At 46.3% G+C, this 15,610-nt stretch overlaps 1 protein-coding gene and 1 non-coding gene across 2 annotated transcripts in view; both read right to left on the bottom strand.

Annotated features, from left to right (window-relative positions):
- LOC119919580 (telomere repeats-binding bouquet formation protein 1-like) overlaps positions 1–14,914 on the bottom strand; it is a 29,062-nt gene extending 14,148 nt beyond the window's left edge. Inside the window, exons 1-9 of the mRNA XM_038740121.1 lie at positions 14,820–14,914; positions 13,556–13,646; positions 11,502–11,562; positions 10,684–10,791; positions 7,883–8,011; positions 6,453–6,584; positions 2,366–2,426; positions 1,814–1,929; positions 1,533–1,655 (exon numbers count right to left, since the gene is read on the bottom strand). Coding sequence (XP_038596049.1) covers positions 1,533–1,655; positions 1,814–1,929; positions 2,366–2,426; positions 6,453–6,584; positions 7,883–8,011; positions 10,684–10,791; positions 11,502–11,517 — 685 coding nt within the window. The 5' untranslated portion in view covers positions 11,518–11,562; positions 13,556–13,646; positions 14,820–14,914. The remainder of the gene's footprint in view (positions 1–1,532; positions 1,656–1,813; positions 1,930–2,365; positions 2,427–6,452; positions 6,585–7,882; positions 8,012–10,683; positions 10,792–11,501; positions 11,563–13,555; positions 13,647–14,819) is intronic.
- LOC119920473 lies at positions 7,035–7,172 on the bottom strand. Its single transcript, XR_005448216.1, has one exon. It is a non-coding gene; the product is annotated as a small nucleolar RNA SNORA7 (small nucleolar RNA).
- Positions 14,915–15,610: the final 696 nt, after the last annotated feature.

Here is a 15,610-nt window from a genome sequence, read left to right as displayed (position 1 = left end):
TGTAAGCTCACTGTCTCTAGACTGTACACTCATTGTAGACAGGGAATTATCTGTTCATTGTTATACTATACTCTCCCAAGTGCTTAGTACAGTGCTTTGCAAACAGTAAGCACTCAATCAATATGACTGATTTGAATTGAATTGGTAGGAACTCAATAAGTACCACCCATTAACTGATTGAGTGATGGGGATGATTTCTTTCATTTCACTTATTTTAGCCTATGCTTTTGATGTTTACTTGTTTTGATGCCTGTCTCCCCCTTTCTAGACTGTAAGGCCGGTGTAGGCAGGGACAGTCTCTCTTTATTGCTGAATTGTACTTTCCAAGCACTTAGCACAGTGCTCTGCACACAGTAAACTCTCAATAATTACGATTGAATGAATGAATGAATGAATGAATGAATACTCTCTGGGGTGGATGAGCCTGCAGAAGGGACTGTAATACATCTTCTTAGGAATAACTTCACATATACCATTAAACACTCAATAAATATGACAGAATGAATAAATGAATGAATGAATAATCCCTGTCCCTGTTCCAGACTGAGCTCCATTTTTTCCTCTCCTCCTCCCCATTCCCCCCGACCCTACCTCCTTCCCCTCCCCACAGCACCTGTATATATCAATCAATCAATCGTATTTACTGAGCACTTACTGTGTGCAGAGCACTGTACTAAGCACTTGGGAAGTACAAGTTGGCAACACATAGAGGCGGTCCCTACCCAACAGTGGGCTCACAGTCTGGGGTGGGGGGGTATATATGTATTATATATATATGTTTGTACAGATTCATTATTCTATTTATTTTCTATTTATTTTACTTGTACATATTTACTATTCTATTTATTTTGTTAATGATGTGCATTTAGCTTTAATTCTATTTGTTCTGATGACTTGACACCTGTTCACATGCTTTGTTTTGTTGTCTGTCTCCCCTTTCTAGACTGTGAGCCCACTGTTGGGTAGGGACCGTCTCTATATGTTGCCAACTTGTACTTCCCAAGCGCTTAGTACAGTGCTCTGCACAAAGTATGTGCTCAATAAATATGATTCAATGAATGAATGAATGTCCCTTTACCATTTGCTGACTAAGCAGCCTCAGGATGACTAACAAATGTATTGTACTGCTAATCAGTTGCTTCTCTGGAAGAGAAAGACATCTGTTTTGTTTAACAGAGACTGAGTTCCAAGCCAGGGAACTCCACCTCCTTGCCCTGGGGCCTTCTCAGGGGCAAGAAGATATCCTGTCCCCAGAGAGTCATTCATTCATTCATTCATTCAATCGTACTTATTGAGCGCTTACTGTGTGCAGAGCACTGTACTAAGCGCTTGGGATGTACAAATTGGCAACATATAGAGACGGTTCCTACCCAACAACGGGCTCACAGCCTAGATGGTGCTGACATGTTGCATCACCATTTGGGTTAGGTTTATCATAGAGAAACTCAAGCACTGGAGGGAATCCAGTATATTCACTATTCCACAGAATGGTTCACCAAACGAATTTCACTTAAGAAATAGTTAATACTTACGGTTGTCCTGCAATGTGAGTCCAATGAATAAGCAAAGAGGACAAATTATCTCCTGATTCATAGGGGCTTCCAACAAGGTCTGTATATGCTGCAAAGTGGAACCGCAGATTTTCTGATTTTCCACTGACAAGAGAAGAAACCAAAACTTAATCAGGTAAACATTTGACTTGGCACAGGGACTCTACTGGAAAAACTCAGCTATCAATAATTTACTTAGTTTTTCATTTTTCTTATATTCATTTCCATGGCCACAAATGCAGTAGGAAATGTACAGTACTTACCATTTACAGGATTACTGACAGCTGCACCCAGAGTTTTGCACACTGCATGCCACAGGGAACATTTCTCCTTAAAGCTTCCATTCGAGGGCTCAATTTCAGATTTTGTGAGAGTTTCTCTATTAGGAAATAATTAAAATGGTCAAAATGCTTTAAATTCACAAATGTTTGTTATTTTCTTACCAAAGATTAGTTTCCTATTACTTATTATTATTGTTATTATCAGTATCATTATAATCATCATTATGTAATAATAATAATAATAATAACGGTTCTTATTAAGCCCTTACTATGTGCCAAGCACTGGGGTTCTAAGCACTGGGGTAGATATGAGTTAATCAGGTTGGACACAGTCTCTGTCCCACCTAGGGCTCATACTCTTAATCCCCATTTTACAGATGAGGTAACTGAAGTCCAGAGAAGTTAAGTGACTTGCCCAAGGTCACACAGCAGACACGGCCCAGGTCCTTCTGATTCCCAGGCTTGTGCTCTATCCACTAAGCCACAGTGCTTCTCAACCCTAACCCTAACCTAACCCTAACCCCGAAGGTTTACCTGAATAACTTTAGCAGAATGGGAATACAGCCTACTTCTCTCAAAAGCATTTGCCCAGTTCCTAAAAATAACAGAAATTGGTTAGCTATCAAACAATAAGGACAATAACAATTGCATTTGTTAAGCACTTAATATGGGCCATGTACTGTATTAAGCTCTGGGGTAGATACAAGATAATCAGGTCCCACATGGGGCTTACAGTCTAAAGTATAAAACAGGTTATTAAATTCCCATTTTGTGGGTGTGGTAACTGAGTCACAGAGAAATTAAGTCACCTGTCCAAGATCACACAGCAGATAAGTGGCAGAGCCGGAATTAGAATTTGGGTCCTCTGACTCCCAAGCCCATGCTCTTTCCAGTGGGCCATGCTGCTTCTCATATGATCCTCAGTGATTCACAAACCCTTAACAGTTTGACCTTACATAATCTAGTGCCACTTACTCAGCTCTTGTGGAAAAAATAAGGATGGACATATAGGACACTGAATGGCAAACCCCAAATGATACCCAAATCTACACCTCCTCCCCTGTTCTCTCTCCCTCCCTCCAGGCTCGTGTCTCCTCCTACCTTCAGGACATCTCCACCTGGATGTCCTCCCACCACCTAAAACTCAACATGTCCAAGACTGAGCTCCTAATGTTCCCTAACGCGAGAACGAGGCACGGTGAGGAGATTAGCGGCAGAGGAGCGGAGGGTGTGGGATGGGCTGTAGAAGGAGAGAAGGGAGGTGAGGTAGGAGGGGGCGAGGTGATGGACAGCCTTGAAGCCCAGGGTGAGGAGTTTCTGCCTGATGCGCAGACTGATTGGCCATTATGGGCATGTCACCTCCAGTGGTTGCCTATCAACCTCCATTTCAAGCAGAAACTCTTCGCTATTGGCTTCAAAGCTCTCCATCACCTTGCCCCCTCCTACCTCACCTCCCTTCCCTCCTTCTACATCCCAGCTGCACACTCCGCTCCTCTGGTGTGATTCTGACACCTGTCTACATGTCTTGTTTGGTTGTATGTTTCCCCTTCTAGACTGTGAGCCCGTTGTTGGGTCTCTATATGTTACTGACTTGTACTTCCCAAGCGCTTTGTACAGTGCTCTGCACACAGTAAGTGCTCAATAAATACAACTGAATGAATGAATGGATGGTGCTAACTGTCTCACTGTGCCTCATTCTTGCCTGTCCCACTGGCTTACATCCTACCTCTGGCCTGGAATGCACTCATTCATTCATTCAATCATACTTATTGAGCGCTTACTGTGTGCAGAGCACTGTACTAAGTGCTTAGAAAGTGCAATTCAGCAACAAAGAGACAATCCCTACCCAACAACAGGCTCACAGTCTAGAAGCAGGGAGACAGACATCAAAACAAGTAAACAGACATCAATAGCATCAATATAAATAGAATTATAGATATATCCACATCATTAATAAAATAAATAGAATAATAAATATGTACATATATACACAAGTGCTGTGGGGCAGAGAGGGCGGTAGAGCAGGGGGAGGGAGTCAGGGCAATGGGGAGGGGAGGAGGAGCAGACAAAATGGGGGTTTAGTCTGGGAAAGCCTTCTGGAGGAGGTGAGGTTTCAGTAGGATTTTGAGGGAAATGTGCTTGTTTGGAGGATGTGAGGAGGGAGGGCATTTCAGGCCAGGGGTCGGCAGTGGGACAGGTGAGAACGAGGCACATTAAGAAGGTTAGCACCAGAGAAGCGGAGTGTGTGGGCTGGGCTGTAGAAAGAGAGAAAGGAGGTGAGGTAAGATGGGGCAAGGTGATTGAGAGGTTGAAGCCAATAGTAAGGAGTTTTTGCTTGATACAGTGGTTGATAGGCAACCACTGGAGGATTTCTGAGGAGGAGGGTGACAGGCCCAGAACGTTTCTGTAGAAAGATAATCCGGGCAGCAGAGTGAAGTATAGACTGAAGTGGGGAGAGACATCCACCAAACATGCATACTTCCCCCCTTCAAAGCCCTGCTGAGAGCTCACCTCCTCTAGGAGGTCTTCCCAGACTAAACCCCTTTTCTTCTGTTCCCCCTCCCCATCGCCCCCACTCGCTCTACCCCCCTCCCCACCCCAAACCACTTGTGTGTATATATGTACATATTTACCTCACCGTGCCTCATTCTCGCCTGTCCCGCCGTCGACCCCCGGCCCAAGTCCTCCCCCTGGCCTGGAATGCCCTCCCTCCACACATCCGCCAAGCTAGCTCTCTTCCTCCCTTCAAAGCCCTACTGAGAGCTCACCTCCTCCAGGAGGCCTTCCCAGACTGAGCCCCCTCTTCTCCCCCTCCTCCCCCTCCCCATCCCCCCTGCCTTACCTCCTTCCCCTCCCCACAGCACCTGTATATATGTATATATGTCTGTACGTATTTATTACTCTATTTCATTTGTACATATTTATTCTATTTATTTTATTGTGTTAATATGTTTGTTTTGTTTTCTGTCTCCCCCTTCTAGACTGTGAGCCCACTGTTGGGTAGGGACCATCTCTATATGTTGCCAACTTGTACTTTCCAAGCGCTTAGTACAGTGCTCTGCACACAGTAAGCGCTCAATAAATATGATTGAATGTTTATAATTACATTCATTTTATTAATGATGTGTATATATCTATAACTCTGTTTATTTATATTGATGTTATTGATAACTGTTTACTTGTTTTGATGTCTGTCTCCTCCCTTCTAGACTGTGAGCCCGTTGTGGGCAAGGGATTGTCTCTGTTGCTGCACTGTACTTTCTAAGCGCTTAGTACAGTGCTCTCTGCTCACAGTAAGCACTCGATAAATATGACTGACTGAATGAATGAATAACAATCACCGATACAGCAATAGCAAATCTAATTTTCCAGTACATAGAAAAGCTCATTTTGCACATTGTTCAAAAGGTAGATATTTTAATCAGAGTGAAACTAATTTTTGATCTTCTAAGGAAATGAGCCTTAACTCTTCATCTATTTAGAATTTTGAGTTACTTGCAAATTGCATGAGTCAAAGAAAACAATCTAGGCAGAGAGCCACCTAAAAGTTTCACTTGAAAGCACTTCAGTCAATCCATCAGTGGTATTAATGAAGCACTCACGATGAGCAGAGCACTGTATTAAGCATTTGGCAGCATACAATAGAGTTGGCAGACATTATCCCTGCCCCCGAGAAGCTAATAATCTACTGGGGGAGTCAAACATTTCAAAAATTACCAGCCGATCAATTGCACTTATTGAGCACTTACTAAGTGCAGAGCACTATACTAAGCCCTTTTTAAAAAAGTATTTGTAGAGTGCTTACTACGTTCCAGGCACGGTACTAAGCATGGCGTAGATACAAGCTAATCAGGTTGGACCCGATCTGTGACCCATATGGGGCTCACAGTCTTAATCCCCATTTTGCATATGAGGTAGCTGAGGCACAGAGAAGTTAAATGACTTGCCCAAGGTCACACAGCAGACAAGTGGCAGATCTGGGATTAGAACCCAAGTTCTCTCACTCTCGGGAGGTTATTGAGGAGTGGAAAGACATGGATGAAACTTTAAAAAAAAATTATCTGGGCAGCCAAGTGAAGTATGGCCTGCAGTGGAGAAAGACTGGAGGCAGCACGGTCCACACTTTACTGCTTCTCAACATGGACAGCTCTAAAATACTGAACAACCCAAAACACCTGGACTTAATTTTGTTTATCCCACTAAATCCAGAACTTTTTATTATAATTAGAATAATGATGGCATTTGTTAGGTGCTTACTATGTGCTAAGCACTATTCTAAGCTTGGGATAGATACCAGGTTACCAGATTGTCCCACATGGGGCTCACAGTCTTAATCCCCATTTTACAGATGAGGTAACTGAGGCACTGAGAAGTGAAGTGACTTGCCCAAAGTCACACAGCTGACAAGTGGTGGAGCTGGGATGAGAACCCACGACCTCTAACTCCCAAGCCCATGCTCTTTCCACTAAGCCACGTAACTCGAAATGTACACATGGCCTTCAAGTTACTGAAGTGGAAATTGGATTCAAAGGGCCAAGAAAAGCTGCTCCTATAACATGGACAAAATGAAACAGAAAATGAAGTACTCGTGGTCTATTCTCCATGGAAAATCTGCACTTACTGTTCTTTGAAACCAGGGACAACAGAACGGAGACAGATTCCATCTGCAAATTCACGCCGGAGTCCTCATCAGCTATGACTGTCATCATTTCATCAAAGAACTCAGGAGTACAGAGACTTTGCTGACACAGGACTGAAATAAGAAAAGCCATACGAATGGTTATAAAAAACACAAATTCTTTAAAAAACAAATTCAACTAACTAAAAAGTTGCGGTCCAGAAATGGGCCTAAACTCCTTGTGTGTGGCTCCAATTGAACTATGCAGTGTATAAGACCAATGTTATCATAATCCAGAACATATGAGCCACGTTTAACACATTCCACCATAATTGAGCAACTCCTTCCATATCCTGTCTTGTTGTCTTATGCCGCTGAGTCGTGTCTGACCCATAAACGATGCCACAGACACATCTCTCCCAGAACACACCACCTCCGTCTGCAATCGTTCTGGTAACGCATCCATAGAGTTTTCTTGGTAAAAATAAGGAAGCAGTTTACCGATGCCTCCTTCCGTGCAGTTAACCTGAGTCTCTGCCCTCCACTCTCTCCCATGCTGCTGCTGCCCAGCACAGGTGAGTTTTGGCTTGTAGCAGATTGCCTTCCACTTGCTAGCCACTGCCCAAGCTAGGAATGGAATAGGTATGTCACTGTTTGACTCTCCCTCCCATAGTCAAGACTGGTAGAGTACTGGAAACTCTCCAGGTGCGACCCTGAGAGGTGCCTTACATATCAGGGGCACATAAATCTTGTTGAAAAATGGGTCTTTCTGCCTTCAAAAATAAAGTCACTTGGGGAAAACTGCCCCCCCCCCCCCAGCCACCCTCAAATAGAAAAAAATCCTACAAACTGGTAAACACTGAAACAATTTTCTGTGGTAAGCAAACCACACAAAAGAGAAAAGCAAAAGGAAAAAAGCCATTTTCAGAGCTGAGACTCCAAACGCCACTTGGGAAAACAATGGGCCTATGACACTGGGACTGTTTTCCTATGTTCCTTCAGTAACTTTACAGATACAAGGGAAAGTAGGGGGAGTTAGCAATGAATTCTAGTTATCACCATAATAATGAGGTGAACAGCTGAAGAGGGAAGATCATTTCTAATCATCCAGATTTTGGGCTACCTGGAACTGTATTTAGACGAATACCTACGATGCTTTTAAAGGTTAATGATCATCTGATCTGACCAGTCAAAACTTCAGTTTCAGTTCAAGTGAATTACACATGAAGACTGCTGAGGAGTAACTTACTGACTGCCAATATTGGGTTCATGATGGGTTCTTTAGTTCAAATTACATTGATTTATTTATTTGGGGATTAATACAGCACATTACTAAAATCTGGATGCAAAAATGGGGAAAATGGAAAAAAGAAGACTAAAATGGTTCAACAGGTGCACTGGTATGGAATAAGTGATGAAACGATCCATCTTACCATTACAATTGGCTAGAGATCCCATTGCCTGCAGGGCGATTTCTTTTAATGAGCTGGACGCATCTGACCTTGCAAGTTTATGTACCACCTTCAAACCACCAATATCTTGAAAATAAACACTCGCACTGCCTATAGGATTTGCAAAAAGGAAAATGAAAGACCCAACAAAGTTTCTGAATTATTCCAAAAAATCAGGGAATCAAACCCTTTCATTTGGCAGTTTGGGTATCCTTCCATGGCTCCCCTCAGAGTGGGGATAGAGTAGCCCAGCAGCACCAGGGAGGGGAGGATACCCGAAACCAAGGTTGGGGAGATCAAACCCAAGAATTGAAGTGTTTGTCACTCCATCTGCAGCCCCCTACCTCCTACTGCCTGACTCTGAGCACAACTGACCCAGCTTGGAAAATACCCCATCTTCACTTTCCTTCCTTTAGGTCTCATGAGAAGCAGCATGGGTTAGTGGAAAGAGCCCGGCCTTGTAAGCCAGGGGTCATGGGTTCTAATCCCAGCTCTGCCACGGGTCTGCTGTGTGACCTTGGGCAAGTCACTTAACTCCTCTGAGCCTCAGTTACCTCATCTGTAAAATGGGGATTATGACTGTGAGCCCCCCTTGGGACAACCTAATCACCTTGTATCCCCACCAGCGCTTAGAACAGTGCTTTGCACATAGTAAGTGCTTAACAAATGCCATCATTATTATCATTTTTATCTTCTAGACTGTGAGCCCGCTGTTGGGTAGGGACTGTCTCTATGTGTTGCCGACTTGTACTTCCCAAGCGCTTAGTACAGTGCTCTGCACACAGTAAGTGCTCAATAAATACGATTGATTGATTGATTGATTATTATTATTATGAATTCTCCCATTGCCCCGCTCCTGCCAGCCCTAACTGGGAAGCGGCATGGTCCAGTGGAAAGAGCAGTGGCCTGGAACAGAGGAACTGGGCTCTGGTCCCAGCTCGGAATTTGCCTCGTGCGGGACTTCGGGCAAACCACTCAATTCCTCCAGGCCCCCGTTTCCTCATCTGTAAAATGAGGATTCAGTAACTGTTTTCCCTCCTGTTTAGCCTCTGAGCCCTATGTGGAACAGTCTTGTATTATCTTGCTTATCTTGTATTCACCCCAGAGCTCAGTGCAGTGCTTGGCACACAGTAAATGTTTAACAAATACCACAACTGTCACCTCTACTTGCAGTCCACATCAGCCTCAGTCTACTCCAGCCACCACATACATTGGGGCTTTCCCTCACAGTCTCTCACTCTCCTAGTCACTCACTCACTCACTCTCATTCACAGTCTCCCTTACTGTCTCTCTTTTCTCCCTCACCTCCTCTGTAGAACCAAGGAACTCTGGCAGCTCTTCCAGGGCGTGCCTCTCACCCTGGCTCCTGGTTCCTCCCTCTGCACGGGCCACTAGAGTGTTTGACCCTACCACCTGGCACCCTTCTACCACAGGCACAGTAAGTACAGTTCATCCTGGCCAGCAGCCCAGAGGGGCACCCAGAGGCGATGCCCCCCTTCTAGACTGTAAGACCGTTGTTGGGTAGGGACCATCTCTATTTGTTGCCAACTTGTACTTCCCAAACGCTTAGTACAGTGGTCTGCACACAATAAGCACTCAATAAATACAATTGATTGAATGAATGAATGAATCTGGCTGAGCGGAGGAGGGGCATTAGGAATTGCACACCAGGCCTGGAGAAGGAAGAGGGGTGGGAGTGGAGCAGTGCAACTCTGAGTCACCCACATCTCCCTCCACCTTACCCTGAGAGCCCCAGGTGGGACGGGAATCGGGTCTGATCTGATTGCCTTGCATCTATCCCAGATCTGAGTACAGTGCTTGGTGGGTGATGACATCGCTATTACTGTCATTATTATGCATATGACAATTGTGGTGCTTGCTAAGCTCTTATGATTGGCCAAAAACTGCAGTAAGTGCTCGGTTAGACACAAGACAGCCAGGTCAGATACAGTCTCTGTCCTACTTGGGACTCAAAGTCTGAGTAGGAGGGAGGTCAGGCATTGAATCACCATTTTATAGATGAGGAAATTGAAGCACTAAGAAGTGAAGTGTCTTGCCCAAGGTTGTTCAGAAGGCAAGTGGCAGAGCCGGGATTGGAACCCAGGTCCTCTGACTTCCAGGCCTGTGCTGTTTCCACTAGGCCAGGCTGCCCCTCTTGGTGAGCGCTTAACTGATGCTACTATTATCATGACCGTTATTATCATGATTAGGTCTGTGCATTGAGTGAAAGCCTCTGGGGGCCTGTTCTCACCTCAGGAACATATGTTTGACATCCCTACAAGCCATCGGGCTCACTCTCCTGTAACTGCTGACTCAACTGTTGCCCGTCCCCAACTAACACAGGAGCAGATACCCCAAGGAATGGAGACTCCTTGAGAATAATAATAGGGGTATTTAATAAGAATAATAATAATAATAATAGTGGCATTTATTAAGCGCTATGTGCAAAGCACTGTTCTAAGTGCTGGCACTGTTCTAAGCGCTTTACTAAGCATTGGCTCTGTGCCCAGCACTGTAGAAGGGCTGGGGTAGCCACAAGATGATCACACTGTTTAGAGTCCCAGTCCCTCACGAGGCTCACAATCTATCTTATCCCAAGTTCCTACAGAAAAAAAGCCCTTACATTCCCACCTATTCAATTTCAAAAAAGTCTTTTTAGAGGCAAGAAAATGACATGCTCCACCATCGTCTTTAGAAGTAAAAAATTATAAATTTTTGCATCATGAGATCTCACGATGCAAAATAAAAGGAACCCCAGATCAAATTTCAGTGAAACATCTTACTGTGTTCTTGACAAATTGACACAATTACGAGCAAAGCACTCTTTACAGCAGGAATGTTGTTTAGTTCCTGCTTGATGAACTCCAGCAGTAAGCCCACATTGATATCGGCTGTTTAAAAACAAAAGTAAAGAAAAAACAACACAGTTAATGAAGGTTGTACCCGCTTTCCTCATTGAAAATGAACATTTTAACATCTGAAGTTATTTTTCGTCATGCCTAATTTCCCTGAGAGAAACAGCCAGTACTCAAATATTCAATCCTCTTTAAGACGGGGACTCTAACTCTTAAGTAAATAACTGCTACCCAAAAGGTATTATGAAATCATGTGATACATTCTGATCCAAAATTAATTTAGAGAGCAGTCTAATGGCTTTAACTGTCCTTTTACATTTATGCACGTAAGCATAGAGGCTTCCGAGTGTGATTTTGGGAGAGGCCAACTGGGAAGGGGGAATGGCTATTTGTGTGTGTGGAGGGGAGAATGAGGCCAAGCGGGACATGGGGCACGGGGGGAATGGAACTCAGAGTGGGGGTGAGGATGAGGAGAGGGGTACAGTGGATAAAGAAGAACAGGTAGGTGGCTCTAGAGGATAAGGTGCAAGGAATAGTTTTTCGCTCCGAACACCGACACGGTATTCAGGCGCTATGTGGAGACTGGCCGGGTAGCCTAAAAGATATCACGTTATTGCAAATTGTTATTCTGATTCTTCCATGCAGACTGAAGGGGTCAGAGGCTGGAGGGAGGGAAACCTACCTAAGGGCACTAAACAAAAAATACATTGACAAGAAAGAGGAAAACTGGTTCAAAGAGATTTTACCACAAGTGAGTCCCATGTTCTTAGAGCCTTCTGTTTTTCCTTGTGTATTCTTAGTTCCTACCTACAAGAAAAGTGTTTTTTCAAATTATTCACATCAGGTAGTTTCAGAGCATAGCCAATGCAGTAATATAGATCAAGGGTGCAAGCAAATTTCATAAACAATACTTCTCACTGGGTTCCTTGATTTTTCAGTCTCTTATATGGGTCATGTTTTCCCAGGAAACCAAAGATCTATTTTCTAATCACAGTTCTGCCATTCATTTCCTGGACTAGCTTTAGATCCTGGGCTTATTGGAAAACATCTTTGCAGATGAATTTCCCCCCATCAAAATACAGGGAGTGGGGAAATTTTCCAACTCTCTGTCAAATAGGGCTGTTGTGACGATGTCTTGGGATTAATATTTACATCTCTGAAAGCTAGGACCTATAAAAAGGTTTAGGACAATTGTCGCCTCCTCCCCCCCAACAAAAAAATATATTTGCTGTTTGAGAAGCACTGTAATGAGTCCTACGGAAATTACGAAGGACATAGAAGATATGATTCTGGTCTTCATGTAGCTTCCTAACCCATGGAGAAGCACAAAAACACAAATAAGTGCTGTATATTTACATATGACTAACATCACAATATAAACACAACCCACAGTCTGGTACATAGGCTCCAAAAATTTTTCAAGCCCTTATGGATAGTCCGCCTGTCAGTCTGCCAAAGTTCCTTGGATTCAATCACTCGGTGGTATTTACTGCGAACCAAGCACTGTGACTAGGCACTTGGCGGAGTATATGGTAGAGTTGGAAGAAATGTTCCCTGCCCACAAAGAGCTTTCAGTCTAGAGGAGTTTGTACATATTTATTACTCTATTTATTTTACTTGTACATATCTATTCTATTTATTTTATTTTGTGAATATGTTTGGTTTTGTTCTCTGTCTCCCCCTTCTAGACTGTGAGCCCACTGTTGGGTAGGGACTGTCTCTATATGTTGCCAACTTGTACTTCCCAAGCGCTTAGTACAGTGCTCTGCACACAGTAAGTGCTCCATAAATATGATTGATTGATTGATAGAGGAGGAGATGGACCATAAAATAAATGACAGATGAGGAAAACAAGAGACTATAAGGTCATGGATGTAAGTGCTGCGGGGCTAGGGGTGGTCTAATCTCTCCCCTTCTTACCCATGGGCATCTCTTCTTAATGCTCAACATATGGAAAGGTAAGGAAAGCCTGCCAATCTCCCAGGCCTCAGCCACTGGCACCTTTGGAGTCCTCCTAAAATCTCAGCTCCTGCCACCAGCCTTGCCTAACTCCCAACACCTCTATCAACCCAGCAGCCACCTCTAAGACTTGTGTATTTATTTATACCTTCCTTCAATACTTGTGTGTGTTTGTGTGTCTGTGTGTGTGAATTCAACTATACTTGTAAGAAACGCAGTGAGGCTTAGTGGGAAGAGCACAGGCTTGGGAGTCAGAGGATGTGGGTTCTAATCTCCCTGCCCCCGCCAACAGGGCACTCATATACATATCCTTACAGTAGCCTCCCCTACCTGTAATTTAATTTCTATCTCCTGCAGATCCACATCCCTAAATTGTGTATATCGCTGTCCTTGTCTTTTCTATCATTTTCCTGTTTGTGCTGTTTCATTTTCTCCTTTGGGGTGTCACCCTCACCCCGCCCCAATTACTAGGTGCGAGGGCCTAGAGGGCCAGGGCCTGTGTCTAATTTTCACCTATTCGTTTTGTATGGTACTCTGCAGAGAGTAAGCACGTAATAAACACCATTACGACGAGGACTACGACTTACCACACTCCCCTTCCAAACTCTGTCGACTACTTCCACTTACCACACTCCCCTTCCAAATGTTCTTTCCACTTCAACCGTCCTGGATTTTCTTTCAGTGTATGGGGCCAGTCGGTTCGCCGGCTCACCCGCTAGACCCGGTGAATTTACCTCAGCGCCCCGAGTCCCGGGGCCTCCCACGGAGCCCGCCCTGAGAATGCGGCCTCGAGATCGTCCCAGCCCGGGCTTCACGCGGAGGCCTCGGTGTACTCACGTACCTGTGCGGGCCGCTCGCCCACCTTGCCCCTCCAACGTGTAGTGTAGTGTAATGGCGGCCGAACTGTGACGAGTGGCTCCTTCTTCTCTCTCCTGTGGAGATCAACTCTGCCCCGTCCGCTCTCCCTTCCCCTGTGGGGGAGGGATACTCTACCCACAGCGCCCCCTTCCCCCGTGGAGGAGAATTACACTGCCCAAAGCGCTCCTCGATCCCTGTGGTGGAGCTAACTTCTGCCCAAGTAGCCCCAATCCCCGTGGACGTAAACTCTGCTCAAAACACCGCCCACCCCCCCAATTCCTGTGAAGGAGGCAAACTCTACCCAAAGTGTCCCAGACTGAGCCCCCTCCTTCCTCTCCCCCTCCCCCCACCTTACCTCCTTCCCCTCCCCACAGCACCTGTATATATGTATAGATGTTTGTACATATTTATTACTCTATTTATTTATTTAATGTGTACATATTTATTCTATTTATTTTACTTTGTTAATATGTTTTGTTTTGTTGTCTATCTCCCCCTTCTTGACTGTGAGCCCACTGTGGGGTAGGGACTGCCTCTAGATGTTGCCAATTTGTACTTCCCAAGCGCTTAGTACAGTGCTCTGCACACAGTAAGCGCTCAATAAATACGATTGAATGAATGAAAGTCCTCTAATTCCTGTAGAAGAGGTAAATTCTGTCCAAATCTCCCCCCCCCCCGACCTATGGAGATAGGCTCTGCCCAAAGCGCCCCTCGATCCCCATGGAGGGGACAAACTCGACTCCGAGGGCTCCCGCCCAAGATGTCCGGCCCCTCACCCCAACGGCCCCGCGGGAGGGACAAACTCGATTCCGAGGGCTCCTGCCCAAGATGTCCGGCCCTTCACCCCAACGGCCCCGCGGGAGGGACAAACTCGACTCTGAGGGCTCCCGCCCAAGATGGCCGGCCCCTCACCCCAACGGCCCCGCGGGAGGGACAAACTCGATTCTGAGGGCTCCCGCCCAAGATGGCCGGCCCTTCACCCCAACGGCCCCGCGGGAGGGACAAACTCGACTCTGAGGGCTCCCACTCAAGATGTCTGGCCCCTCACCCCAACGGCCCCGCGGGAGAGACAAACTCGACTCTGAGGGCTCCCGCCCAAGATGTCCGGCCCCTCACCCCAACGGCCCCGCGGGAGGGACAAACTCGACCCTGAGGGCTCCCGCCCAAGATGTCCGGCCCCGTGGAGGGGCCAAACTCGAGTGTGCGGGCTCCCGCCCAAGATGTCCGGCCCCTCCCCCTCGGCCCACCTGGTCTCCGGCCCCTCGGCGCCCGCGGCCTCACGTGCTAACTGTGGTGGCTCCCCGCCGCCGGCTTCTCCCGGACGTGTCGGCTCCTCCTCAGGGCCCCGCCTCCTCCTCGACGCCTCAGCCACACCCAGCTCCGCCGGCCCAACCGTCGCCTCACTTTTCCCGCGCAACGGGCTCCTCCCCGGCCCGGCCCCCGCGCGCCACTTCCGCCCTCCGCCTGACAACGGCCGCCCCACCGCCCCCTACCGGCCGCCGGCCGCCATGGCCCTCTCCCTGCCTTTCCCCCTCCGGCCGCACGGTGGCGCGCCGCCCTCGGAAGCCCCAGCGCTCCCTACCGCCCCCTAGCGCCCCGAGCAGCGCCTCCCCGGGGCAGGCCCAGCCCCAGAGCTCCTCGCAGCCCAGCTCCTACACTGTCACTCAATCGATAAAGCAATGGTGCAGAGCATTTCTGCACAGCAGTATAGCAAGCAAGCTTGCGAGAATGCAGTAGAGTTAGTAGCCCTGATCCCTGCCCACAAGGAGTTTGCAATCTTTTGGGGGTTGCATAATAGCAATAATAGTAATACTGATACTGATACTAATAATAGCAATAGTTCTGTGCCTATTCTGTGCCAAGCGGTATAGTAGGTATAAAAGAAGCATATCTGGGCCAAGATATGGTAGGTTCAGAGAAGCAATGTGGCTTAGAAGCAAGAGCCCAGGCTTGGGAGTCAGAGGATGTGGGTTCTAATCCCACTTATGCCACTTGTCAGCTGTGTGACTTTGGGCAAGTCGCTTGATTTATCTGTGCC

This window comes from Tachyglossus aculeatus, chromosome X1 (assembly GCF_015852505.1).
Source record: "Tachyglossus aculeatus isolate mTacAcu1 chromosome X1, mTacAcu1.pri, whole genome shotgun sequence".
Lineage (NCBI taxonomy): Eukaryota > Metazoa > Chordata > Mammalia > Monotremata > Tachyglossidae > Tachyglossus > Tachyglossus aculeatus.
Note: the sequence above shows the minus strand (reverse complement) of the source record. Positions and strands in the feature narration are given on the sequence as shown.